The sequence below is a fragment of the Scyliorhinus torazame genome, chromosome 4 (assembly GCF_047496885.1).
Source record: "Scyliorhinus torazame isolate Kashiwa2021f chromosome 4, sScyTor2.1, whole genome shotgun sequence".
NCBI lineage: Eukaryota > Metazoa > Chordata > Chondrichthyes > Carcharhiniformes > Scyliorhinidae > Scyliorhinus > Scyliorhinus torazame.
In genome coordinates, this window is record NC_092710.1 from 347814369 (window position 1) to 347841564 (window position 27196).

The 27196-nt window shown below is 49.9% G+C and overlaps 1 protein-coding gene across 1 annotated transcript in view; it reads left to right on the forward strand.

Moving 5' to 3' along the window:
* Window positions 1-27196, forward strand: part of lrrc73 (leucine rich repeat containing 73) — a 183033-nt gene that overhangs the window by 85692 nt on the left and 70145 nt on the right. The window contains exon 4 of the mRNA XM_072500286.1: window positions 15780-15880. Coding sequence (XP_072356387.1) covers window positions 15780-15880 — 101 coding nt within the window. The remainder of the gene's footprint in view (window positions 1-15779; window positions 15881-27196) is intronic.

Below are 27196 nucleotides of genomic sequence, written 5' to 3' on the forward strand. Positions count from 1 at the left end.
TCAATGTATACACGCCAAATTGGGAGGATGGGGATTTTATAAAGAGGGTGCTGGGAAAGAGTCCTGCCCTAGATTCGCACAGGCTGGGCACTTCAACACCGTTATTGATCCAGGCCTGGACCGGTCATGCTCGAGAATGGGCAAGGTACCAGCAATGGCAAAGGAGCTGAAAGGATTCATGGAGCAGATGGGGGGAGTGGATCCATGGAGATTTAGGTAGCCGAGGGCCAGGGAATTTGTCTTTTACTCCCACATTCACAAGGTATATTCCCGGATAGATTTCTTTGTTGTGGGCAGGGCCCTGTTGGTGGGGGTGGTGGACAAGGGATATTCGGCGATTACGATCTCAGACCATGCTCTGCACTGGGTGGATCTGCAGGTCAGTATGGATAGCAAGCAGCGCCCGCAATGGAGGTTGGATGTGGGGCTGTTGGCAGACAAAGCGGTGTGCGAAAGGTTGAGGAAGTGCATGTTGAACTACCTGCAGGTAAACGACACGGGGAAGGTCTCAGCAGTGGTGGTCTGGGAAGCACGGAAGGCAGTGGTAAGAGGAGAGCTGATCTCGATTCGGGCTCACAGAGACAGGACCGATAGGGCAGAAACGGATCGACTGGTAAAAAAGATTCTACGAGTGGATAGGAGGTATGCGGAGGCTCCAGAGGCAGATCTGTTAAGGGAACGCCGGAGACTGCAGGCGGAATTTGGTTTGTTAACTACAGGAAGGGCGGTGGAGCAGCTCAGAAAGGCGAAGGGGACGAGTTACGAGCACTGGGAGAAGGCCAGTAGGATGCTTGCAAAGCAGCTCAGAAAGAGGGAGGCAGCTCGAGAAATAGGGAGAGTTGTTGACGAGGATGGGAACTTAGTTGGGGACTCGGCGGGGTGAGCAAGACCTATCGGGACTTTTATAGTAGGTTGTACAGGTCGGAACCCCCTGTGGGGCCGGAGGGGTTGAGGCACTTTTTGGATGGGTTGACTTTCCCGAAGGTGGATGGGGAGCTGGTAGAAGGGCTGGGGGCCCCGATCGGGCTGGAGGAGATAGTGGAGGGTTTGAAGGCCATGCAGTCGGGTAAGGCCCCGGGAACAAACGGGTACCCGGGCGAGTTCTATAAAAAGTTCTCCGGAATATTGGGGCCGGTATTGTTGAAGGTCTTTAACGAGGCCAAGGATAGGGGGGGTTTTACCCCAGACAATGTCACAGGCCATGATCTTGTTCATTCTGAAAAGGGACAAGGACCCGGAGCTGTGTGGTTCTTATCGGCCGATATCCTTGCTGAACGTGGATGCCAAACATCTGGCCAAAATTCTAGCCTCTAGGATTGAGGACTGTGTACCGGATGTTATAGGGGAGGACCAGACAGGGTTTGTTAAGGGTAGGCAGCTGGGGGCCAATGTGAGAAGGTTGCTAAACGTGATCATGATGCCCCCGGAAGGTAGGGAAGCTGAAGTGGTGGTTGAGATGGACGCGGAAAAAGCCTTCGACCGGGTCGAGTGGGATTACTTATGGGAGGTGCTGGAGCGGTGCGGGTTTGGAAGGGGCTTTGTTGACTGGATTAGGCTGCTGTACCGGGCTCCGGTAGCTCGTGTACGGACAAATAGAACAACTTCGGAATATTTTAGACTACACCGGGGGACGAGACAGGGATGTCCCCTCTCCCCACTACTGTTTGCGCTGGTGATAGAGCCGCTGGCAATTGCTCTGAGGGCTGGAAGGGGTTGGTCCGGGGGAGGGGAGGGTGGAGCACAGAGTCTCGCTGTATGCGGGCGACTTACTGTTGTATGTCTCTGACCCAATGGAGGGGATGGGGGAAATTATGGGAATCTTAGGGGAATTCGGCCGGTTTTCGGGATACAAGCTTAATATGGGGAAGAGCGGGTTGTTTGTGGTTCAGGCGAGAGGTCAGGAGAGGATACTGGGGGAACTGCCGTTTAGAGTGGTAGGGCACAGTTTTAGGTACTTGGGTATTCAGGTGGCGAGGGATTGGGATAGGCTACACAAATTGAACCTGGCCCAGTTGGTGGACCAGATGAAGGTGGATTTCCGGAGATGGGATGCGCTCCCATTGTCTCTGGCGGGTAGGGTGCAGTCGGTAAAAATGACTGTCCTCTTGAGGTTCCTTTTTGTTTTCCAGTGCTTCCACATCTTCATCCTGCGGTCCTTTTTAAGCGGATCAATAAGATTGTCGTGGGCTTTGTGTGGGGGGGCAAGACCCCGCGGGTGAAGAGGGCAATGCTCGAGCGGATTCGGGGAGATGGTGGGCTGGTGCTGCCGAATTTCAGTAATTACTACTGGGCGGCTAACATAGCCATGGTTAGGAGGTGGCTGGTGGGGGGGGAGCCGGCGTGGGTGCGCATGGAGGCGGGTTCGTGGAAGGGCACAAGTTTAGGAGCACTGGTGACGGCGCCCCTGCCGTTCCCGCCGGCGCGGTACTCCACCAGTCCAGTGGTGGTGGCGGCCCTGAGAGTCTGGGGGCAGTGGAGGAGACATGTGGGAGCAGAGGGGGCATCAGTGTGGTCCCCAATCTGCGATAACCATCGGTTTGTCCCAGGGAGGATGGATGGGGGTTTCCGAATTTGGCGGAGAGCGGGGATTGAGACGATGGGGGACTTGTTCTTGGAAGGTAGCTTCCCAAGTATGAGGAGGAGGAGTTTGCATTGGCTGGGGGAAATGAATTCCGATATTTACAGGTACGAGACGTTTTGCGGAAGCAGGTACCAACCTTCCCACTCCTGCCGCTAAGGGGGATTCAGGATAGGGTGGTCTCTAGAGGATGGATAGGAATCTTGTATTGATAGGAATGTTAACTCCTGGCTGGCTCGCCAATGTTAGAATCTTTAATTTGAAGGGATCTTAACCTGCTGAACTACGCCAAGTTGGGGGGAAGCTTAGTTGATGAATCAAAGTCCTGGCGCAATACGACAAGTTGTAAGATTTGTAATATTTCTGGACTATGCCAAGTTGTTCGATTCCTAGTATTATTTGACTGTGTAAAGTTGAAGGAATTTATATTATTTCTGCTATTCGATTACCAGTAGCACTTTGCGAATACTGGGACTCAGCAGAAACTTCAGTTAAAACTTCTCAGGTGCCAAAAAGAATTGTTTTATTTGTAGTTGCTTGATTACAATTTGAAAGTCATTTAAAAGGCAATTCGTAGACAATTCAAAGCTTTCAGAGAATTACAGACATTATCTTTTTTGCTTAGGCAGACAGCTCAAAAGTAACTTTTAAAAGGTCAAAGTCTGGCAATGAAACATGAAGAGAGAGAGAGAGCTAATCTTCAGCTAAACTCAAACTCAAAGTCAAAAGTAGACTAACAGACTGACAGAACCCCCAAAAGACATCTCAAACAGAGACTATTAAGGACAAAACTGACTAAACTAACAGAAAGACAACACAACACAAAGACACTACAGAAAGACACACTGACAGAATCAAAGACAGAAATTAAGGACAGACAACACCAAAATGGCGGGCGGAAACTTTTCAGTTATACACTTTCATATCTGTCTTAAGTCATCTAATCACACCCCAATATAATCCTAATTGGTTTGGGTTAGACTCAAACACATTTGATTTGATGGCAAGCCGTCCATCTTCAATGTGCAACATTAGCTTTTCTGACTTAGCTGTTATCTGCATTGTGAACAATGGTGCCTTCATGTTGCTATGGTATTCAGTCCTTGTCCTTGACAATTAGCACAAGCAGTGTCAAATTGTCTTGCAACTGTGCTGTTTTAATGTCACACTGACTTTGAAAATATGCATTTGCCAGAACAACGGACCTCAGTAAAAGTGAATTATGCTGTATAAATGGGTATTTAAAACTGGGGCTTAATATTTATGCTTAAACAGCTATCTTTTACTTATACTAGTTGTATTCAAAATACCTGGCTTCTACAGAGGGGAGCGTCTCGGACATATATAAAGAGCTTAAGGATTCGGAGGTGACGCAGACCGAGGAGTTGAAGCAAAAGTGGGAGGGGGAGCTGGGGGGAGAGATTGAGGAGGGCCTCTGGGCAGACGTGTTAGGAAGGGTCAATGCTACCGCAACATGTGCCAGGCTCTGCCTGATCCAATTTAAGGTTGTTCACCGGGCTCACATGACTGGCCCGGATGAGCAGGTTCTTTGGGGTGGAGGATAGGTGTGCGAAGTGTGCGGGGGGGCCAGCGAACCATGTCCACATATTCTGGGCATGTCCAAAATTGAGGGGGTTTTGGCAGGGGTTTGCCGACACCATGTCCACGGTATTAAATACGAGGGTGGTAATGAGTCCGGAGGTGGCGATTTTTGGGGTATCGCAGGATACCCCAAATGAGTATAAGAATTGGCAAGTCGTGTTGCGGCTGTATGGAACCTTAGTCAGTTATAGAACCTCCTCACTTTGGAGTATAGTGTTCAATTCTGGTCGCCACACTACCAGAAGGATGTGGAGACTTTAGAGAGGATGCAGAAGAGATTTACCAGGATGTTGCCTGGTAAGGAGAGCATTAGCTATGAGGAGCGGTTGAATAAACTCGGTTTGTTCTCACTGGTACGACGGAGGTTGAGGGGCAACCTGATAGAGGTCTACAAAATTATGAGGGGCATAGACAGAGTGGATAGTCAGAGGCCTTTCCCCAGGATGGAGGGGTCAATTACTAGGGGGCTTAGGTTTAAGGTGCGAGGGGCAAGGTTTAGAGTAGATGTACGAGGCAAGTTTTTTACACAGAGGGTAGTGGATGCCTGGAACTCGCTGCCGGAGGAGGTGGTGGAAGCAGGGACGATAGTGACATTTAAGGGGCATCTTGACAAATACATGAATAGGATGGGAATAGAGGGATACGGACCCAGGAAGTGTAGAAGATTGTAGTTTAGTCGGGCAGCATGGTCGGCACGGGCTTGGAGGGCCGAAGGGCCTGTTCCTGTGCTGTACTTTTCTTTGTTCTTTGTTGTTATCCGGGAATCCAGGAGGAGAAAGAGGCAGACGTTCTGGCCTTTGCTTCCCTGTTAGCCCGGAGGCGTATATTGCTGGCATGGTGGGACTCAAAGCCCCCGAAATCGGAGACCTGGCTTTCAGACATGGCAGGCTTCCTCTGCCTGGAGAAAATTAAGTTCGACATGTGAGGGTCTCCGCTGGGGTTCGCCCGGAGGTGGCAACCATTCGTCGACTTCCTCGCAGAGAATTAATCGTCAGCAGAAAGTGGGTGGGGGGGGGGGTTGGGTTAGGTTAGCGTAGGTTAAGGGGTAAGTAATGGCAAGACCTGCGGGAGAGGGTGGTGGAATTTGCAATATGTATATATTTTTCTTGTTATGTATATTGTTGATTTTGTTGCTGTTAAAATGCCAAAGAAATACCTCAATAAAACGTTTAATTTTTTTTTAAAAATACAGTACAAAGCTGGGCCACAGCACTGGGGATATCCCCGCAACAGAGAGTGGGTGTGTGGACCGGGGAGAGAACCAGCCCCCGATCCAGGTAACGTTTCCAGTGAGTGTCTGGGGTACAGGGTCCAGGGGCTCCTGCTGCTGCCAGGGGTGCGTGTGCAGGGTGTGTTGGATGGCACCCTGAGGGATGGCAGGCGATGTGAGGGAGGAGGAGGCCTGGGGGACCTGCAGGTCCAGGATGCAACCCATAGCTGGTTGTCAGTCTCTCACCCTCTCCAATTCCTTACAGATATCACATTATGGATGATATTGTGGACCCCGCGGAAGCTACCCTCATGGTGATGCTGGCAGGCCAGACGGTCAGACACCGGAGAAGACAGTGGCAACAGTATCAACAGAGGCTGAGACGGCAGCCCATGTGCAGGTCCTCGTCCACATCCTGAGGACCTGGCCGCTGATCAGGCCAGGGAGAGACCCAGAGGGGGAGGCTGGTGACAGCCCAGGTTGTACAGGCGTCGCTGGTGTTTAGAACTGATGTGGACACCATATGCAGCAGGAGGCTCCGCCTAAACAAGGAGACAGTGCAATACTTGTGCCATGCCCTTGCTGACTTGGCACCACGCGGAGGAGGAAGAGGATACCCACTCCTGGTGGCCTTTACGTTCACCGCAACCCTGAACTTCTGTGCCTCAGGATCATTTCAGGGCTCGAGCGGGGACTTTATTAATAATTTTAATCATCTTTATTGTCACAAGTACGCTTCCATTAACACTGCAATGAAGTTACTGTGAAAAGCCCCTTGTCGCCACATTCCGGCGCCTGTTCGGGTACACTGAGTGAGAATTCAGAATGTCCAAATTACTTAACAAGCACGTCTTTTAAGACTTGTGGGAGGAAACCAGAGCACCCGGAGGAAACCCACGCAGACACGGGGAGATCGTGCACACTCCGCACAGTGACCCAAGTGGGATTCGAACCTGGGACCATGATGCTGTGAAGCAACAGTGCTAACCACTGTGCTACAGTGCCGATTTGTGTGGCATCTCCTACCCAAAAGCCCGCAAGTGCATCCGTGAAGTCACATATGCCCTGTTTGCCCAAACCGAAAACTACATAAACTTTGACCTGAATCAGGCCCAACAAAATGTCTGGGCAGCAGGTTTCTCCGTTATCGCTGGGATGTCCCAGGTCCTTGCACGCACCAGGTCTGGGAGCATCTTTCATTAGCTGGAAGGGGTTACACTCCTGAACATTCAACTTGTGTGCGATCACCACCTGAAGATCATGGATGTGTGTGCATGCTTCCCAGCGTGTGTTTACAGCAGCTACATCCTGGGGCAGTTAGAGATCCCCAGCATCTTCGAGGGACATCCCAAGGTGTCCCTCGAAGATGCTGAAGATAAATGTACCCGTTTAGGTCCTGGCTAATGATGCCGGCACAGAGGCCAGAGACCGTGCAGAGACCCATTATAACGAAGCCCATGTGGCCACCCGGGTAGTCATTGAACGGTGCATCGGACTGCCTTTTTAAAAATACATTTACAGGATGTGGGCGTTGCTGGTTGTCCAGCTTTATTGCCCATCCCTAGTTGCCCTTTAGAAGGTAATGGTGAGTTGCTTTCTTGAACCGCTGCAGTCCTGAGGTGTAAGTTTCGATGCCTTGACTGCTCTAGTACACCGCAGTATACCCCCAGAGGTTCACCCGCTTTGTAGTGGTCTGCTGTGCCCTCCACAACCTGGCACGGCAGTGAGGCGACGTGCTGGAGGAGGACGAGGGGGAGCCGACCAGCTGAAGATTGAACCTAGGAGGACCCGCAGGAGAGGACAGGCGGCGGTGAGGGCACGGCATGCCCGGAGGACCAGGGAGGCCCACATCCTTGCCTGCTTCTCATAGGATGCAGTTTTATTTGTCTTCACACCATCTCTCCCCATCCCATTCACGGTCCCGCAAATCTGTGCCCCCCCCCTTTGGCGGCCCGCCCCATTCCCCCTCACTACCCCCTCCACCACCCTATCACCACCCTGTTTCACCTTCCAAGGTCTGTTACATCATTCCAGGGTGATGGGCTTGTGTCACCACTGTTAGCGGGTCAATATACAAGGCAGGAGGGTGATAACTCGCTGTGAGCTGAATTCTGATGCACCTCAATCTATGCCGTAGTCTGACTCTTGTCTGTCTGCTGAGTGCACACTCATACCCATCATCTGCATGTGGTATGCCTTGGGGCGGTGGGCCTTGGTATAGTAGCAGGGAGACCGGGGTGCTCGGGCCTGGGAAGGGCGGAGGGCAACTGGGAGAGGCGTGGCTGCAGGCCTTTCTGCAGTGCGGAATAATGACAGAGTCTTCACATGTCTCGGGTGTAACGTGTCTTAATGGTGTACAAGTGCAGTAATGACTCCCAACTGCCCTATCTACCAATGGTGCCCCGCCCCCTTCCCCCCAGTGCCTCCTCAGTGATCCACAATGTGCTTAGCCCTCCATGATGTACAACTCCGTCTAGTTCTGTTCCCAGGATACACATCAGAAATGGAGGTAGCCTGTTGCTTACCACATCCTATGGCCTTTGATGCCCCTGAAGGGCGTCCTCTGGAGGGCCCGAGGCCAGAGATCCTCTGCCAACTTGGTGGTGACACATGCCTTTCAACGCCACCAAGTTCCGCACGCTAACCCCAAGACCCACCGTTGCTAGGGGAGGTGGACTCAGCAGACCTGGAGACCACCGTTGTCTTCCTGTAGGGGGACTCCGGGTCGGTCTCCAGCGCTCCCTCATTCCGATCAATTCCTATTGGGCCCTGGGGGGTCACCCCAGGATAGAGGGGCAGCAAGATTGAGCTCCGATTCCCCTGCGTCATATCGCTCCTCCAGCCCTGGTGGCTCTATGGTGACCACACCATGATGTTGATGCCCTTGGCGATGCACTTCTGTTAGCAGGCCATGCTCTGCAGCACCTTGGCAATGTCCACCTGTATCTGAGATATGCACCTCCGCAACCGGGACATGCTCTGGAGCTCCTCAACAATGCCCACCTGAGATTGTAACATGCTCCGCAGCGCCCCGGCAAGTTCTACCTGAGACTGGGACATGCTCCGCAGCCCACCGGCAAGGCCCAGTTGAGACTGGAACATGCTCCGCATCGCCCCAGCAAGATCCACCTGAAACTGGCACATGCTCCGCAGCGCCCCGACAAGGCCCACCTGAGACTGAAACATGCTCCACAGTGCCCCGGCATGGCCCACCTGAGACTGGGACATGTTCCGCAGCAGCCCGGCAAGGTCCACCTGAGACTGGAACACGTCCACAGCATCCTGGACATGCACCGGAGCATGTCGGCAATGCCCACCTGAGACTGGGACATGCTCCACAGTGATTCGGAAAGGTCCGCCTAATTCAGCGACAGGGAGTCAGACATGCTGTCGAGGCTGACTGAGCTACGCCTTGGATACCACCACTCACGTTGCTGACATCAAGCTCCAGGCTCTCCACTGCAGTCGCCACCGTAGCATCGTTGGCCTCAGTGCTATGCATTGGCGGCGCACTTTCCTGCGCTCTAAGCCTCGGGCTCCTCCAACAGCTGTCGACCTGTTGGAGTGTCACTGACATCCCCCTCTGAATCTCACGGCCATGCCACATTGACTTAGTTAGGCCACACTTGGAGTATAGTGTTCAATTCTGGTCGCCACTCTACCAGAAGGATGTGGAGGCTTTAGAGAGGGTGCAGAAGCGATTTACCAGAATGTTGACTGGTATGGAGGGCATTAGCTATGAGGAGCGGTTGAATAAACTCGGTTTGTTCTCACTGGAACGACGGAGGTTGAGGGGCGACCTGATAGAGGTCTACAAAATTATGAGGGGCATAGACAGAGTGGATAGTCAGAGGCTTTTCCCCAGGGTAGAGGGGTCAATTACTAGGGGCCATAGGCTTAAGGTGCGAGGGGCAAGGTTTAGAGTAGATGTACGAGGCAAGTTTTTTACACAGCGGGTAGTGGGTGCCTGGAACTCGCTACCGGAGGAGGTGGTGGAAGCAGGGACGATAGTGACATTTAAGGGGCATCTTGACAAATACATGAATAGAACATAGAACGATACAGCGCAGTACAGGCCCTTCGGCCCACGATGTTGCACCGAAACAAAAGCCATCTAACCTACACTATGCCATTATCATCCATATGTTTATCCAATAAACTTTTAAATGCCCTCAATGTTGGCGAATAGAATGGGAATAGAGGGATACGGACCCAGGAAGTGTAGAAGATTGTAGTTTAGTCAGGCAGCATGGTCAGCATGGGCTTGGAGGGCCGAAGGGCCTGTTCCTGTGCTGTACTTTTCTTTGGTCTTTGACTGCATCAGCTCTGAGATAACCTGGTCCAGAGGCTCAGCATCTGACTGGGACTCAGCTGGGTCCTGGGATCCAGCAGACCTCTGTTGCTGTCTCTCCTGGACATTCTTGCCTCCACCTGATGTGCACCTGCAACTGTGTGGTGCTCACCGGACTGTGCTCCAGATACCTGTCCATTACTTTCACCCACTGAGGTGTGTCTCTGCGCGGGTGGAGGGTGGGGATTATGGCCATGCTGCTGGATGGTGGGTGGAGGGGGAGAGGGCACTGCCAGCTGGATAGCATAATAATAATCTTTTATTGTCACACGTATGAAGTTACTGTGAAAAGTCCCTAGTCGCCACATTCCGGCACCTGTTCAAGTAAGCCGGTACGGGAATTGAACCCGCAGTGCTGGCCTTGTTTTGCATTACAAACCAGTTGTCTAGCCCACTGATCTAAACCTGCAGGAGAATTGACATGTGGTCAATGAAAGGGAAGGACCATTATGCTGGCATGAACAACTCACGTGTGACAGATCATCAGGGTGGGGGCTGGTGGATCGTCACCTCTGGAGCGTCAGCCAATCTTGACGTCGGTGATCGTTCTGTCCTCGGCCACTCCCGCGACCTCCAGGGCTTGTTCCTCGTAGGGGGTGAGGACCCTGAGGTCCGACAACCCACCGCCCATCTTGGCCCTTTCCCAGCGATTGTGCGCTAACGTCTCCGGCAGGGACACAGAGGTGGGTATTGTGAGCCGAATGCTTCATGCATCTCGGGTGGGGTGGCATGGTTGGGGGACAGGCATGGGCACTACTGCCAGACATGCCTGGGGTGTGCTTGCAGATGTCAGGATGTGTTGGGTCATGGGTGCGGTATTGTGCTGACCCGGGGTGGGGTGGGGGTGGGCGGCTGCCAGGCGAGGGTCATCAGGGAGGGCCTTCTGGAGATGGAGGTGGGACCGGTGTCAGGGGGCCAATGCCAACTCATCAGTGCAGCCTAGTGGAAGTCATTGATCTTGCGGCACTGGTTCCTCTAAGTTTAGCTGCCAGAAACCTTGAGATGCGCCAAGTTTTGTAAAGAATTGTGCACCAGCCATCTCAGATGTGATTTCCTCACGTTTTGGTATTTGGTCATGTTCTCTTTTGATATCCTCGTTCAGATCTTTGGGATCTATACATATGTGAATATCGCCAATTTTTTTTATTTTTTTTAAATATGTTTATTCAGAACTTTTCAACAAAAATTTTCAACCATTCAAACCCCCCCCCCCCCCCCCCCCCCCATAACAAAAAGGAAAAGAAAAGAAAAGTCGAATATCGCCATTTTTATTCTTTACACAAACCATGGAATTTACCCAATCGGTCGGTTCTTCTATCTTTCTGATTACTTTTCATTTTTGCCATTCTGTCTCGCTCCTTTTTGAGGTGTTCCTGAAGAGGTGCAGGTACTCTTCGTTGGTGTTTGTATCACAGATTTTGCATCCTCTTTGAGTTGTATCTTGTAGGTGAACGGTAGTGCACCAAAACCTGTGAACACATCACTGAAATTGTCGATAATTTGTTCAAAATCGTTGGAATACTGCTCCAGTCCTGTGTGGATGCTGTATATCAAATGCACTTGACCTAATTCTTCGCAGGACTGAAGACCTAATAATGAATCCAAGTCCTCGGATACAGTACAGAACGGGACGGAATAAACTGTGTTCTTTACCACCACACTCAGGTCACAAGCACCATAACATTTAATGCTTGAACCATTATAATCCCTCAGATTTTTTGTGATTTCTTCGAATCAGCCGAATTTTTAGATTTTTAAAATCAGTCATTCTGATTAAATTGACTTTGGCCCCAGTATCTAACTTCAACCGGACCACTGTACCGTTCACTTCAAGTGGTAGCAGCCATTTGTCCTCATCAACCGCATTTATTTTAAATGGAGTATTTTTTTAAGTGCTGGAGAATTTTTTGGTGTCTCCAAAAAAATTCTTCTCTGTTATTACCCCAATAAACAATGATGTTTCACCACTGGAGACTGTATCTTACACTGTGCTGACTGATCTGGGGTTAAGCTTAGAGTAACAATTCTGAGCAAAGTGATTTTTTTTCCTTTGCATCTGGAACAAGACTTGCCAAATGCTGGACACTTCCTTAATTTGTGCCTTTGACCATATCCTTTACACAGAAATATTTTTTCCTTATCTTTAACCTGTTTGTTGGTATGCGAGGAGCTGCAGGAACTTCCCTGCCTTTTTTTGGAAGTTTCCCACCTTTTTGGAAAAAGGGCGGTAACTGGAATGCTTTCCTCCAAGAAGACACGGCCATTACTGAGAAACATTTTAGAATGCTGTGCTGCTATCTCTTGAGCCTGACAAATCTTAACTGTTTCTTCAAAGGACAGCTCCGATTCCATTAGCAACCATTCCCTCAGATTATTTTCATTCACACCAAACATAATTTGGTCCCGAATCATGGAAGATTCTCCACAGAAAAATTACAGGTTTTAGCTTTTAACTTTAAATCAGTGATGAAATGATCTACGGACTCTTCTGTCTTCTGTAAATATGATCTAATCACATAGAATTCATAAATTTCACTCTTTCAGGGGTGCAATGTTCATCAAATCTTCAAATTACTTCGTTAAAATTTTTACTATCTTCATTTGCAAATTTAAATATATTAAACACAGCAATTGCTTCGGGCCCTGCCGCTGTTAGGAGCATCGCTACCGTGCGCGAATCTGATTAATCTCCTAAATTTTACTGCAGGAGGAAACAGATTAAGTTGTTGTTTAAACACACGCCAGTCGCTGTCCACATGATCATGAAATCTGAGACTCATTGTTGGCTTCAGCGACTCCATGTAGTTCATTCGTGCAGTCTGCAAAAATCGTCAAATCTCTATGGACTTTGTGGCAGGTTTCACTCGATGATGTGATAGTTTTTCTCAGTATTTAATACCATCCAGGCCCGGTACCATGTTATGTTCTTGTTGGATGGCCTGATTTATATTACAAGAACATGGGGCTGGTTTAGCACAGTGATCTAAACAGCTGGCCTGCATTTCAAACAATGTCAGCAGCGCAGGTTCAATTCCCGTACCAGCCTCCCCGAAGGCACCGGAATGTGCCGACTAGGGGCTTTTCACAGTAACTTCATTGAAGCCTACTTATGACAATAAGTGATTATTATTATTATTATTATTATTTAAAGCTATAAACAATTTAGTAACATTAACTGTGGGTCAAATATATACAAAACAACAGATGAATAATAGTATGAACATTCACCAGCAACCTCTCTCCCAGCTCCCTTGTCAGTCTGAGGTCACCTGACTCTAACATTCACTTATATACTAATGAGACTCCGAGTGGTCAGTCAGTGAATTACAACACAACCATGATATCACTACGCTTCCCACCTCCTCCTCGGCCTGTTCTGCAGCCGGGTCTCCATTCTCACCAGCTGGCTTCTGTTCCTCTGGGGCAAGCTCAGCTGCTGCAGGGTTCTCCCTGAGCAGCACCTCCTCGTACAGCCTCAGTGCATCCTCCAGGGCTGCGACAGCAAGGCAGGTGCCAACCATTCCTTGTTGGATTCAGAAATCCATTGTCTGCAGGGGGTGAAAGGCAGACAAGTTAGTATGGCACGTACTCCTGTGCCCAACCAGGTCCAACGGGCTACATGGTGGCCCCATCCTGTACTGCAGCCCCTGCACTCACATGTTCCCCTCCCCCTCTCCCTCCCCTCCCATCCCAGCTAGTCCCCTGGCACTCTGCCCACCGCACTGCACCCTTGGCCCTTTCAGTGCTCTGCACCCATATAACCAGTGCCGCGCTGTGCAACCATAGGTCACAGTGGACAGTCAGTGGGGTGCGCAGCAGGATGGCTGCCTTGCAGGCCGCAACAATGGCGATCCGTTCCTGTACACCAAAGTCCCGGGGGGGGAACCCCAACCCCACTGCCCATGCCTTGGACACCCCCAGCTACTCCCCTCAGCCCTGCTAGACGACCGCCCACCCAGCCAGCCATGACAGCGGCAGGACCGGCAACCTACGCTTGCGCCTCTGGGAACATTTCCTACCTTCCCTATCTCCCTCAGCAGCCACTGCACCTGTTTCCCGATTTTTAAAACCGCAAGTGGACCTCGCCATCAGCAATACCTCCAGGCAGAGGTGAAGTATTGCGGGAGTCATGGAAATTATCGGGACAGCCCATTAATGCCATGCCAAAGGCATTTACTGTATGTGTGGCATAGAACGCATTTACACCACTGTCGAGGCACCGGAGCATGGCATTCTGTTGGGCGCCTGGCGCCAGCCTAGATTTGCGGCTGAGCGTGCGATTCTCCGCCTGATCGTGGCTTGCAATTCCAGGCACCACTGGACTATCCTTATCCTTTTCCAGAATGACTTTGAAAATTACAGAATTATGGCCACTATCGCCACCGACACTTCAACCGCTTTCCCGGCTTCATTTCCTTGGATTACCTCGAGCACTGCCCCATCCCTCATAGGACTATCTACTTACTGGCATTAAAAATCTCTCCTCGGTGCACTTTAAAAATTGCACCCTGTCTAATCCTTTCGCTCCCAACTGGACATCTGAGTCCCATACCCCTCCAAATTAGTTTAAAATCTCCCCAGCAGCATGCACAAACCTCCCAGTAAGGGTATTGGTCCCACCTACCCCAGAAACTGTCCCAAAAATCTAAAGCGTCCCTCCTACACCATCCCTTTAGCCACATATTCATCTGACCTACCTTCCTATTCCTATATTCAGTAGCCCATGGCACCGGAGATAATACAGAGATTACAACCTTAGAAGTCCAGCTCTTTAATCTACTGCCTAACTACGTAAATTCCTATTGCAGGACCTCATCCATTACTCTACCCTTGCCTTTGGTACCTTCAGAATGCCCTGCAGCCACTCTGAGATGTCCGTGACCCTGGCGCCAGGGAAGCGACATACCATTTGAGAGTCTCGTTCGCGGCCACAGAAACACATGTCAGCTCCCCTTAAAATTTACCTATCACTAAATCTCCCCCAGTCATTTTTCTCCCCTGTTGAGCAGTAGAGCCAACAGTGCCACAATCATGGCTATATGTTCCCATGCAAAACCAATCCCCCCCCCCCCCGCCCCACAACAGTATCCAACATGGTATATATATCTGTTTGAGAGGGGAATGGCCACAGGGGACTCCTGCACTACCTGCCTACACCTACTACTCTTCCTGGTGGTTACCCAATGCTTTTCCACCTGTGAAGCCATTGCTTACAGTGTAACCAGCTCGCTAAACTTTTTCTATTTTCCCAGTTCATTTTAACTGACTCTCTCCTCATTTCATTGTAATTCCCTTTATTTAATTATGCTTCTTCATAGGGTACATGATTGAAGTCTCCAGAATGCAATCAGACAGAAATCACAGAAATCACTGAATTGATGAGAAGTTTCCATTTAAAGCTATTAGTCGCACTGTAAAACCCTTTGAAAATATTTCAAACTATTTAACAATGTACAAACGTTATAGTTATTGCCGAGCAACCTCACTGACCCAGAACAACTAGTTTTATATTTGTGAAATATCAAATTTCTCCATTATAATTTTTAAAAATCCCTTGAAATAAATTAATTTTTTAAAATGTATAATATTTCAGTAATCTTTTATTGTGCTCAGGAAAATTTTAATGAAAAGTGAAAATTCTGTGGATTTTATTTTCTCATTTGTCTGTGAGAATGCATCAATGTGATTGGCTGCTTACCTTCATGATGATACCACTGTTGCAGAAACCTGTCAATCTCCTTTGCTAGTGAAAATGAAAATGAAAAATGAAATGAAAATCGCTTATCGTCACAAGTAGGCTTCAAATGAAGTTACTGTGAAAAGCCCCTAGTCGCCACATTCCGCCGCCTGTTCGGGGAGGCTGGTACGGGAAGTGTCTGTTTCAAATTATGCCAAAGGGTTTGCTAGATCTTTGTGGACAGTTTTGCATCAAGGCAGCGGTGAATCTCATCGCTTCAATGCTGACTGCAAAATCCAAACAATTGTATTTCATCCCATGATTCCTTGGTTATACCCAGTTTCCGATTTTCCTTTTGCAGGTGATCACATTGCTGGAATGTTGGCGGTTGCTGTGGCTTCGAGTCGAACCCTGGAAGTGGTGGACCTGGAAGGAACAGGCCTCACAGATCAGTCTGCTCAGGTATACAGACACCTGTAGTCATTCAGCAATTGTGTATCAAGACATAAAGGAGCTGATTATCCAGTTTTTCCTATTTTCTAGTGCGTAGCAAAAGGATCAAGGACCATTAACATTAGTTTTGTACCTTTTTTTTATATGGTGCCTTTTTTCAGTGGGCAAATGGATAACTAACAGAAGATTACATTTTCCACAGGTGAGAGTTTGCAAATCATGCACACGGCGACACATTATAATTATAATGGTTATAGTCCACTTTGCATTTTCAGAATATTAATGTATATTCTCAGCACATTTAGGTGATGTATTCAACATTTTTCGGCCCTTCTTGGAGAGTTTTTCTTTTTAATAAAATAGCCAGCAATTAAGCTGTCATGAACCTTGTGCAAATATAATTTTGCCCCCTATGATGGACTTGAGGTTGTTTTCGTTGGAGAGAAGAAGGCTAAGAGGAGACTTAATAGAGGCATACAAAATGATCAGGGGGTTGGATAGGGTGGACAGTGAGATCCTTCTCCCGCGGATGGAAATGGCTGGCACGAGGGGACATAACTTTAAACTGAGGGGTAATAGATATAGGACAGAGGTCAGAGGTAGGTTCTTTACGCAAAGAGTAGTGAGGCCGTGGAATGCCCTACCTGCTACAGTAGTGAACTCGCCAAAATTGAGGGCATTTAAAAGTTTATTGGATAAACATATGGATGATAATGGCATAGTGTAGGTTAGATGGCTTTTGTTTCGGTGCAACATCGTGGGCCGAAGGGCCTGTACTGCGTTGTATTGTTCTATGTTCTATGTGTTTACTGGCATGAATGGATTTCCCAATCAGATTTACCACATATAAGGTGCTTGGAAGGAAAAAGTAGCTGCCATAGCGATGTCAGGGGGATGTTTAGTGCCCACTAGACGACAACAACTCCTACGTCAGCATTGACTACAACTCCGCATTCAACAACATAATCCCAGCCAAGCTCATATCAAAACTCCAAAACCTAGGACTTGGCTCCTCCCTCTGTAACTGGATCCTCGTCTTCCTGACCCACAGACCACAATCAGTAAGGATAAACAACAACACCGCCTCCATGATAGTCCTCAATACTGGGGCCCCACAAGGCTACGAACTTGGCCCCCTGCTATACTCGCTATACAACATGACTGTGTGGCAATATTTTGTGGCAAGTTTGCTGATGACAAGACCGTGGGTTGGATCTCGAACAACGATGAGTCAGAATACCGGAGGGAGATAGAGAACCTAGTGGAGTGGTGTAACGACAGCAACCTCTTCAATGTAAGCAATACTAAGGAGCTGGTTATTGACTTCAGGAAGCAAAGTATCGTACACACCCCTGTCTTCATCAACGGGGCCGAGGTTCAAATTCCTAGTTGTGTACATCACCAACAATCTGTCCTGGTCCATCCATGTTGCTGAACATAATGAACTACTACTGGGCGGTGAACAGCGCCATGGTTAAGAAATTAGTATGGGGGAGGGGTTGGCATTCGGATGGATGGAGGCAGCTTCTTGCAAGGGAAATGAGGCTCAAAGGCATTGTTAACAGCGTCTCTGCCGTTCTCGCTAGCCAGGCACTCTGTGAGCCCAGTGGTTGTGTTGGTCTTGAGGGTGTGAGGGCAGTGGAGGCAGCATTTGAGACTGGAGGGTGCCTCGGTTTGGGCACAACCATATGTTGCGGGCTCGTGACAAGCAGGGATTGAGCAATTCAGCGACCTGTTTGTAGGGGGCAGTTTCACGAAATTGGCGGACCTGGAGGACGAGTGTGAGCTGCCCAGGGGGAACAGTTTCAGGTACCAGCAGGTTCGGGATTTTGTGAAGAGAGAGGAGCCATCTTTTCCTTGGGGATGCAAGACAAAGTGCTGTTGAAGGAGTAGATTGGGGAGGGGAAGGTGTACGAGGTCTACAAGGAGCTGATGGATTGGGAGAGGGCCCCGGTGAGAGGGCAGAAGTGTAAGGAGGCAATTTAGGATTTTGGCCAAGGGAGGTATCATGACTGGTACAGGCATGGAGGGGCGGAGGGCCAGTTACTTTGTGTATTCTTTGATGAGCTGGGAGGGGAGGTGGAAGCCGGGACGTGGGCTGAGGCCCAGCGGAGGGTGAATGCGTCCTCGCCATGTGCGAGGCGAAGCTTCATTCAAATTAAAGTAATTCACAGGGCTCATATGACGGTAGAGCGGATGAGTAGGTTTTTTGAGGGGGTAGAGGATAGGTGTGGGCGGTGATCGGGGAGGCCCCTGAATCATATCCGCATGCTCTGGGCATGGCCGAAGCTAAAGGGGTTTTGGCAGGGGTTTGTGGATGCAATGTTCGAGGTGCTGGGAGTGAAGATGGCCTCGAGTCCAGAGATAGCGACATTTGGAGTGTCGGAAGGCCCGGGAGTCCAGGTGGCAGGAGAAGCCAATGTCTTGGCCTTTGCCTTCCTGATAGCCCGGAGACGGATCTTACTTGTGTGGTATTGTCGGTATTATGGTACCTGAGAGGCTAAAGTACCATTGGTGGAACCTGTATGCTTGCTATTGGCTAGAGTGTATAATAGCTCCGCCCTGATAGGTGGGATATAAGAACCCGTGCCGCCCCAGCAGCCCTCATTCTGTACCTGAGCCGCTAGGGGAAACATCTAGCTTATTAAAGCAGTCAGTTGGACTACAACCTCGCTTTAGTGGTCATTGATCGTGCATCAATTTAATAAGCTAGAATTTTAAGAAGAAAGGATGGAGCTCCGAATCAAGCCGGAGTGTCTGCAACTTAGCCCCCACACGGCGAACTCAGCAGCAATCTTTAAGCACTGGCTGGCGTGTTTTAAAGGGTATCTTGAGACGGCCGAAAACGCACCCACGGGTGAGCAGAAACTGCACATCCTGCACTCAAGGGTGAGCCCGGAGATTTACACCCTCATCGAGGAAGCGGAAAACTTCGATGCAGCAATTGAGCTGCTAAAAGGACACTATATTCACCTGGTAAAGCAGGTCTACGCCCGGCACCTGCTCGCAACAAGACGGCAAACCCCTGGGGAATCGTTGGCACTCCTGGTGCTGGGACGAAGCTGCGGCTGCCCGCAGGTTTCGGCGAGCGAACACACAGAACTCTTAGTCCGGGACGCTTTCGTGGCAGGTATGCTTTCATCACAAATCCGCCAGCGCCTGTTAGAGAAGGACACCCTGGGTCTCAGGGAGGCACGGGCCCTTGCAGGATCCCTGGACGTGGCCTCCAGGAACACCCGTGCCTACGTGCCCGACCGCGCGGCAGGCCCCTGGGCAGCGTGAAACCCCGCAGCGGCCGACCCCGAGACTTCCCCCGTTCCCCCGCAGGTCTGCGCTGCAAGGCGGGCTGGCAACCCCGAGTGGCCCCGCTGCTACTTTTGCGGGCAGGCCGAGCTCCCCCGCCAGCGCTGCCCGGCAGCTGCAAGGGATGCAGCAAAAAGGGCCATTTCATGAGGGTATGTCAGGCCCCAGCGGTGGCCGCGGTCTCCAGCGGCAAATCCGGACCGCCACCTGAAACTTCTCCAAGGGCCCCGTGTGGCCAGCGGCCACCGCCACGCCCATATCCCAGGGCCACGTGCGGACCCCGGGCACCGCCATCTAGTTCCACGGACGGCACGCTTGAAAAATGGGCAGCGCTATTTTGTGCACCCCCGGCCATGTGCGACCTATGTGAGACGCCATCTTGGATGAACCCCCAGGACCCCAGCTCGGCCGACCGCACACCGCCTTAACAGAATTCCCAACTACTGCGATCGGCCTCGGTGACTCTGGATCAGTCTCGACCTCGAACACTCTCAACCGCTACGACGACCGTTTTCATCAACGGGCACGAGACGTTCTGCCTAATTGACTCTGGGAGCACGGAAAGCTTCATACACCCTGACACGGTAAGGCGCTGTTCCCTCCTCATCCACCCTGTTAATCAAAAAATCTCACTGGCCTCCGGTTCCCACTCAGTGGAGATAAAGGGGTTTTGTGTAGCAAACCTCACAGTCAGGGAAGGGAGTTCAAACATTTCCGTCTCTATGTCCTTCCCCACCTCTGCACGGCTACACTCCTGGGTTTAGACTTCCAGTGTAACCTCCAAAGTCTGACCTTCCAATTCAGCGGCCCTATATTCCACTTACTGTCTGCGGCCTCGCGACCCTTAAGGTCGACCCGCCTTCCCTGTTTGCGAACCTCACCCTGGATTGCAAATACCAGGAGCAGACGCTGCAGTGCCCAGGACCGGATCTTTATTAGGTCAGAGGTCCAAAGGCTACTGAGGGAAGGGGTCATTGAAGCCAGTAACAGCCTCTGGAGAGCTCAAGTAGTGGTGGTAAAGACCGGGGAGAAGCAAAGGATGGTCATCGACTACAGTCAGACCATCAACAGATTTACCCAGCTGGCGCGTACCCCCTTCCCCGCATATCCGACCTGGTAAACAGGATTGCGCATTATAAGGTCTTCTCCACGGTGAATCTCAAGTCCGCCTACCACCAGCTCCCCATCCGCACTAGTGACCGCAAATACACTGCCTTCGAGGCAGACGGGCGGCTCTATCACTTCTTAAGGGTTCCCTTTGGTGTCACTGACGGGGTCTCGGTCTTCCAGCGCGAGATGGACCGAATGGTTGACCGGTACGGTTTACGGGCAACATTCCCGTATCTCGATAATGTCACCATCTGCGGCCACGACCAACAGGACCATGACACCAACCTCCGAAAATTTCTCCAGACCACTAAAATCCTTAACCTAACTTACAATAAGGATAAATGCATGTTTAGCACTGACCGTCTAGCCATTCTCGGCTACTAGTGCAAAATGGAGTTATAGGCCCCAACTCTGAACGCATGCGCCCCCTTATGGAGTTCCCCCTCCCTCACTGCTCTAAGGCCCTAAAACGCTGCCTAGGGTTTTTTAGCTACTACACCCAGTGGGTCCCCATCTATGCGGACAAGGCCCGTCCCCTGATCCAATCCACAGTTTTTCCCCTGTCGATGGAGGCCCGCCAGGCCTTCAGCCGCATCAAAGCAGACATTGCAAAGGCCACGATGCATGCCATCGACGAGTCCTTCCCCTTCCAGGTCGAGAGCGATGCATCCGACGTAGCTCTGGCGGCAACCCTCAATCAAGCGGGCAGACCCGTGGCCGCCTTCTCCCGTACCCTCCATACTTCCGAAATCCGCCACTCCTCTGACGAAAAGGAGGCCCAGGCCATAGTAGAAGCTGTGCGACATTGGAGGCATTACCTGGCCGGCAGGAGATGTACTCTCCTCACGGACCAACGGTCGGTTTCTTTCATGTCGATAATGCACAGCGGGGCAAGATAACAAACGACAAGATCTTGCGGTGGAGGATCGAACTCTCCACCTACAACTATGAGATCTTGTATTGTCCCGGGAAGCTGAATGAGCCTCCTGACGCCCTGTCCCATGGCACATGTGCCACCGCACAAGTGGACCGCCTCCGGGCCCTCCACAAGGACCTCTGCCACCCGGGGGCCACTCGTTTTTTCCATTTTGTCAAGACCCGCAACCTGCCCTACTCCATCGAAGAGGTCAGGACTGCCACCAGGGACTGCCAAATCTGCGCGGAGTGCAAACCGCACTTCTACCGGCCAGAGAGAGCGCACTTGATAAAGGCTTCCCGTCCCTTTGAACGCCTCAGCATGGACTTCAAAGGCCCACTTCCCTCCACCGACCGCAACACATACTTCCTGAACGTGATTGACGAGTACGCCCGGTTCCCATTCGCCATCCTCTGCCCCGACATCACCGCAACCACCGTCATCAAGGCCATCCACAGCATCTTTGCACTGTTCGGATTCCCCGCTTACATACACAGGGATAGGGGATCCTCCTTTATGAGCGACGCATTGCATCAATTCCTGCTCAGCAAGGGCATCGCCTCGAGCAGGACAACCAGTTACAACCCCCGGGGAAACGGACAGGTAGAGAGGGAGAACGGAACGGTCTGGAAGACCGTCCCACTGGCCCTACAGTCCAGGAACCTCCCAGTCTCCCGCTGGCAAGAAGTCCTCCCGGATGCCCTCCACTCCATTTGGTCACTACTTTGTACAACCACCAATCACACACCTCACGAACGTCTCCTTGTCTTCCCCAGGAAGTCCTCCTCTGGGACCTCGCTCCCGACCTGGCTGGTAGCACCCGGACCCATCCTGCTCCGAAAACACGTGCGGGCGCACAAGTCGGACCCGTTAGTCGAGAGAGTTCATCTGCTCCATGCTCTGTACCCCGATGGCCGACAAGATACGGTCTCCCTACGGGATCTGGCGCCCGCTGGTACTCCACGCACATTCCAGCCACCGGTCCCACCCTCCCCTCCACCGCAGCACCTTACAGGAGGATCGGTCCTTCCGCCACCCCTGTCTAGGCCCCCCCACCCACCAACGCCCCCGCAGGTGCTCCCTTCCCAGGTCAGCCGTTTTCCCCACCAGCGCCATCTAGGGGTGACGAAGCTGCCATGGAGATCGAAGCCACGCTTCCGGAGCCACAGACGCCCGAGTCTCCACCGGAGTCATCACCGAGGCTCCGACGATCACAGAGGACGACCAGGGCCCCCGATCGACTGATTGCTTCATTTTAACTGTAATCTGTAAATATAAAACACCAAATGTACATAGCTCGCAGACTTGTAAATAGTTACTGAACACTGTACGGAGGTATTACGGTACCTCCATAACTAATTATACCATGTTGTTATGTTTTGTAGTTTCTGGCCACCACCCCCGCCGGACTTTTTTTTAAACAGGGGATGAATGTGGTATTATAGGTATTACTGTACCTGAGAGGCTAAAGTACCATTGTAGGAACCTGTATGCTTGCTATTGGCTAGAGTGTATAATAGCTCCGCCCTGATAGGTGGGGTATAAGAACCCGTGCCGCCCCAGCAGCCCTCATTCTGTAACAGAGCTGCTGGGGGAAACATCTAGCTTATTAAAGCCTTCAGTTGGACTACAACCTCGCTTTAGTGGTCATTGATCGTGCATCAACTTGGATGGAGGGACTCGGAGCCGCTGAAAGCGATGCTGTGGGTGAGTGACCTGGCAGAATTCCTGAGGCTGGAGAAGGTCAGTATTGTCCTGAGAGGGTCTGTTGATGGGTTCGCTCGGAGGTGGAAGCCATTCATTGACTTCTTTAAGGAGGATTGAAGGGTCAGGAAAAGGTGGGAGGGGAAGGGGTGGTAAAGAGGGAAGGTAGGATGGGAGAAGGGGGTGAGGGTGTGGAGCGGGTGTTGGTTATTTATTAATTTTTTATAAGTTTAGAGTACCCAATTATTTTTTTTCAATTAAGGGGAAATTTAGCGTGGCCAATCCACCTAACCTGCACATCTTTGAGTTGTGGGAGTGAGACCCATGCAGACACAGAGAGAATGTGCAAACTCCACACGGACAGTGACCTGCGGCCGGGATCGAACCAGGGTCCTCAGGCACCTTGGGAAGCAGTGCTAACTACTGCACCACCGCGCCGCAGCAGGTGTTGGTTATTTATAATGTTGTATAAATTTGCTTCTGCTTCAGTTTGATTTTATGAAAATGCCTGAATAAAATATTTTTTAAAGAAGAGAAGGAAAAGAGAGGCTTTTAGCAAGTACAAGGCTGGCAAATCAGTGGAGTACAGAAAGTGCAGGAGGGAACTGAAGAAAGCTATGAGGAGAGCAAACGGGAGATGAGAAAGCTCTGGCTGTCAAAAGGAGGGAAAATCCCAAGATATTCTATAAGTATATCAATTGGAAGAGGATAACCAGGGAAAGAGTAAGCCCATTAATAATAATGTTTCTTGTCACAAGTAGGCATACATTAACACTGCAATGAAGTTACTCTGAAAAGCCCCTAGTCGCTGCATTCCGATGCCTGTCCGGGTACACTGAGGGATAATTCAGAATGTTCAATTCACCTAAGAAGCACGTCTTTCGGGACTTGGAGGAAACCGGAGCACTCGGAGGAAACCCACGCAGGCACAGGGAGAATATGCAGACTCCACACAGACAATGACCTAAGCCAGGAATCGAACCTGGGACCATGGAGCTGTGAAGCAACAGTGCTAACCACTGTGCTACCGTGCTGCCCATTTGGGAACAAGGAGAAATCTGTGGGTGGAGCCAGAGGACATTGGTCAGATGTTGAATGAATACTTCACATCTGTCTTCACCCAAGAGAATGAGGAGGTAGATATGGTCAGAACATAAGAACTAGGAGCAGGAGTAGGCCATCTGGCCCCTCAAGCCTGCTCCGCCATTCAATGAGATCATGGCTGATCTTTTGTGGGCTCAGCTCCACTTTCCCGCCCGAACACCATAACCCTTTATTCCTTTATTCTTCAAAAAACTGTCGATCTTTATCTTAAAAACATTTAATGAAGGAGCCTCTACTGCTTCACTGGGCAAGGAATTCCATAGATTCACAACCCTTTGGGTGAAGAAGTTCCTCCTAAACTCCTAAATCTACTTCCACTTATTTTGAGGCTATGCCCCCTAGTTCTGCTTTCACCCGCCAGTGGAAACAACCTGCCCGCATCTATCCTATCTGTTCCCTACATAATTTTATATGTTTCTATAATATCCCCCCTCATCCTTCTAAATTCCAACGAGTACAGTCCCAGTCTACTCAACCTCTTCTCGTAATCCAACCCCTTCAGCTCTGGGACTAACCTAATAAATCTCCTCTGCACACCCTGCAGTGCCAATACGCTCTTTCTCAGGGAAGGAGACCAAAACTGAACACAATACTCCAATTGTGGCCTCACTAACACCTTATACAATTGCAGCATAACTGCCCTAGCCTTAAACTTCATCCCTCTAGCAATGAAGGACAAAATTCCATTTGCCTTCTTAATCACCGGTTGCACCTGTAAACCAACTTTTTGTGACTCATGCACTAGCACATTCAGGTCTCTCTGCACAGCAGCATGTTTTAATATTTTATCATTTAAAGAATTATTCCTTTTGCTGTTATTCCTACCAAAATGGATAACCTCACATTTGTCAACATTGTATTCCATCTGCCAGACCCAAGCCCATTCACTTAACCTATCCAAATCCCTCTGCAGACTTCCGGTATCCTCTGCACTTTTTGCTTTGCAACTCATCTTAGTGTCTTCTTCAAACTTGGACACATTGCCCTTGGTCCCCAACTCCAAATCATCGATGTAAATTGTGAACAATTGTGGGCCCAACACTGATCCCTGAGGGACACCACTAGCTACTGATTGCCAACCAGAGAAACACCCATTAATCCCCACTCTTTGCTTTCTATTAATTAACCAATCCTCTATCCATGTGTTATGGGCGAGGCTTTTCAGAACCCCAAAATGTATCATGGAGTTCAACCAACCTCTCCCTTTAATGGATTTGTTGCTTTTCCGAGCACATGGCTTTTTCCCTAGGTGTGGGATTACAATTATGACAAAACACTGTTTATTCCATGAACTCAACTTAACATCTTAAATAAACATTGGATCTCTTAACACCCCTTACTTCAAAGATAACTCAGAAAATATTGCAACAGTAAATAATTCCTTAAAATGTTCCTTCAAACTTCCAAGAGACTTAACACCTTCAAACAGTATGACATCAGGTTGAAGGATATATTTTTTTTCTCTGTAGAATGGCAGAGACTGTCGCAAACTGGCTTTCTACTTTTAAACTGCTCTCAGCAAAACCAGCCAGGCACTTTATAGCTGCTCTCAGCAAAACCAAACTGCAAAACTTGCAGCTCTCTGGAAACACGTAGATACTGCTTTTAAACTGAAACTAAAAGCCTGCAAAATGGCTGAACTGAGCTGAGCTCCACCCACTCGATGACATCACTGTTTTCTTAAAGGTACATTGCTTAAACATCCAATTCTTGAAGGCACTCTCGCATGACACCTCCCTCCAAGAAAAAAAAATAAACCATCAACTTCAAGATGGTTTCATTTTTCACCTTTGCACCATCGACTGAGAAATGTACACAGTAAATATACCTTTTTGTTTTAAAAGAAACCAACACATGCAAACAAGTATAATAATATAGTCCATGTTTCTTTGTTCTTCTTCCTCCAACCGAAATCCTTCTCAATTGATGGACTTCTGGACTTAGTGTTATGTAATGAGCCAGACTTGATTAAAGATCTTAAAGTAAGGGAGCACTTAGGAGGCAGTGATCATAATATGGTCGAATTCAATTTCCAATTTGAAAGAAAGAAGGTAGAATCAGATGTAAGGGTGTTACAGTTAAATAAAGGTAACTACAGGGGCATGAGGGAGGAACTGACGAAAATCGACTGGGAGCAGAGCCTAGTGGGAAAGACAGTAGAACAGCAATGGCAGGAGTTTCTGGGAGTAATTGAGGACACAGTACAGAGGTTCATCCCAAAGAAAAGAAAGGTTATCAGAGGGGGGATTAGGCAGCCATGGCTGACAAAGGAACATAGAACATAGAACATAGAAAATACAGCACAGAACAGGCCCTTCGGCCCACGATGTTGTGCCGAACCTTTGTCCTAGATTAATCATAGATTATCATTGAATTTACAGTGCAGAAGGAGGCCATTCGGCCCTTTGAGTCTGCACCGGCTCTTGGAAAGAGCACCCTACCCAAACTCAACACCTTCACCCAACACCAAGGTCAATTTGGACATTAAGGGCAATTTATCATTGGCCAATTCACCGAACCTGCACATCTTTGGATTGTGGGAGGAAACCGGAGCACCCGGAGGAAACCCACGCAGACACGGGGAGGTTTTGCACTGAGTGCTGAATTTGGTGCATTTTGAGTGCGATAGTGAGAGCTTGGTGACCGAGGGAGTTAGGTGAGGAGGGAGTAAGGTGCTCCTTTCATTTTGTTTCCGACATTTCCGCAAAGAGTGCGAAGAGAGCCAGGAGTTTACAGAACGTGTAGCTGACTGGGAGCAGGGTCGGTGGGCGGAGATCTAGTTAGTCCACAGGGCAGCTATATTCTGTCAGGTAAGAGGGGATGGAGGCTAGGCCAGTTACATGCTCCTCCTGTAGGATGTGGGTGGTGTGGGATACCACCGGTGTCCCCGCTGACTATACCTGCGGGAAGTGCACCCAACTTCAGCTCCTCAAAGACCGTGTTAGGGAACTGGAGCTGAAGATGGATGAACTTCGGATCATCCGGGAGGCAGAGGGGGTGATTGAGAAGAGTTACAAGGAGGTAACCACACCCAAGGTACAGGACAAGAATAGCTGGGTTACAGTCAGGGGGAAAAAAACAAACAGGCAGAAAGTGCAGGGATCCCTCGTGGCCGTTCCCCTTCAAAACAAGTATACCATTTTGGATGCTGTTGGGGGGGATGACCTACCGGGGGAAGGCCCTAGCGG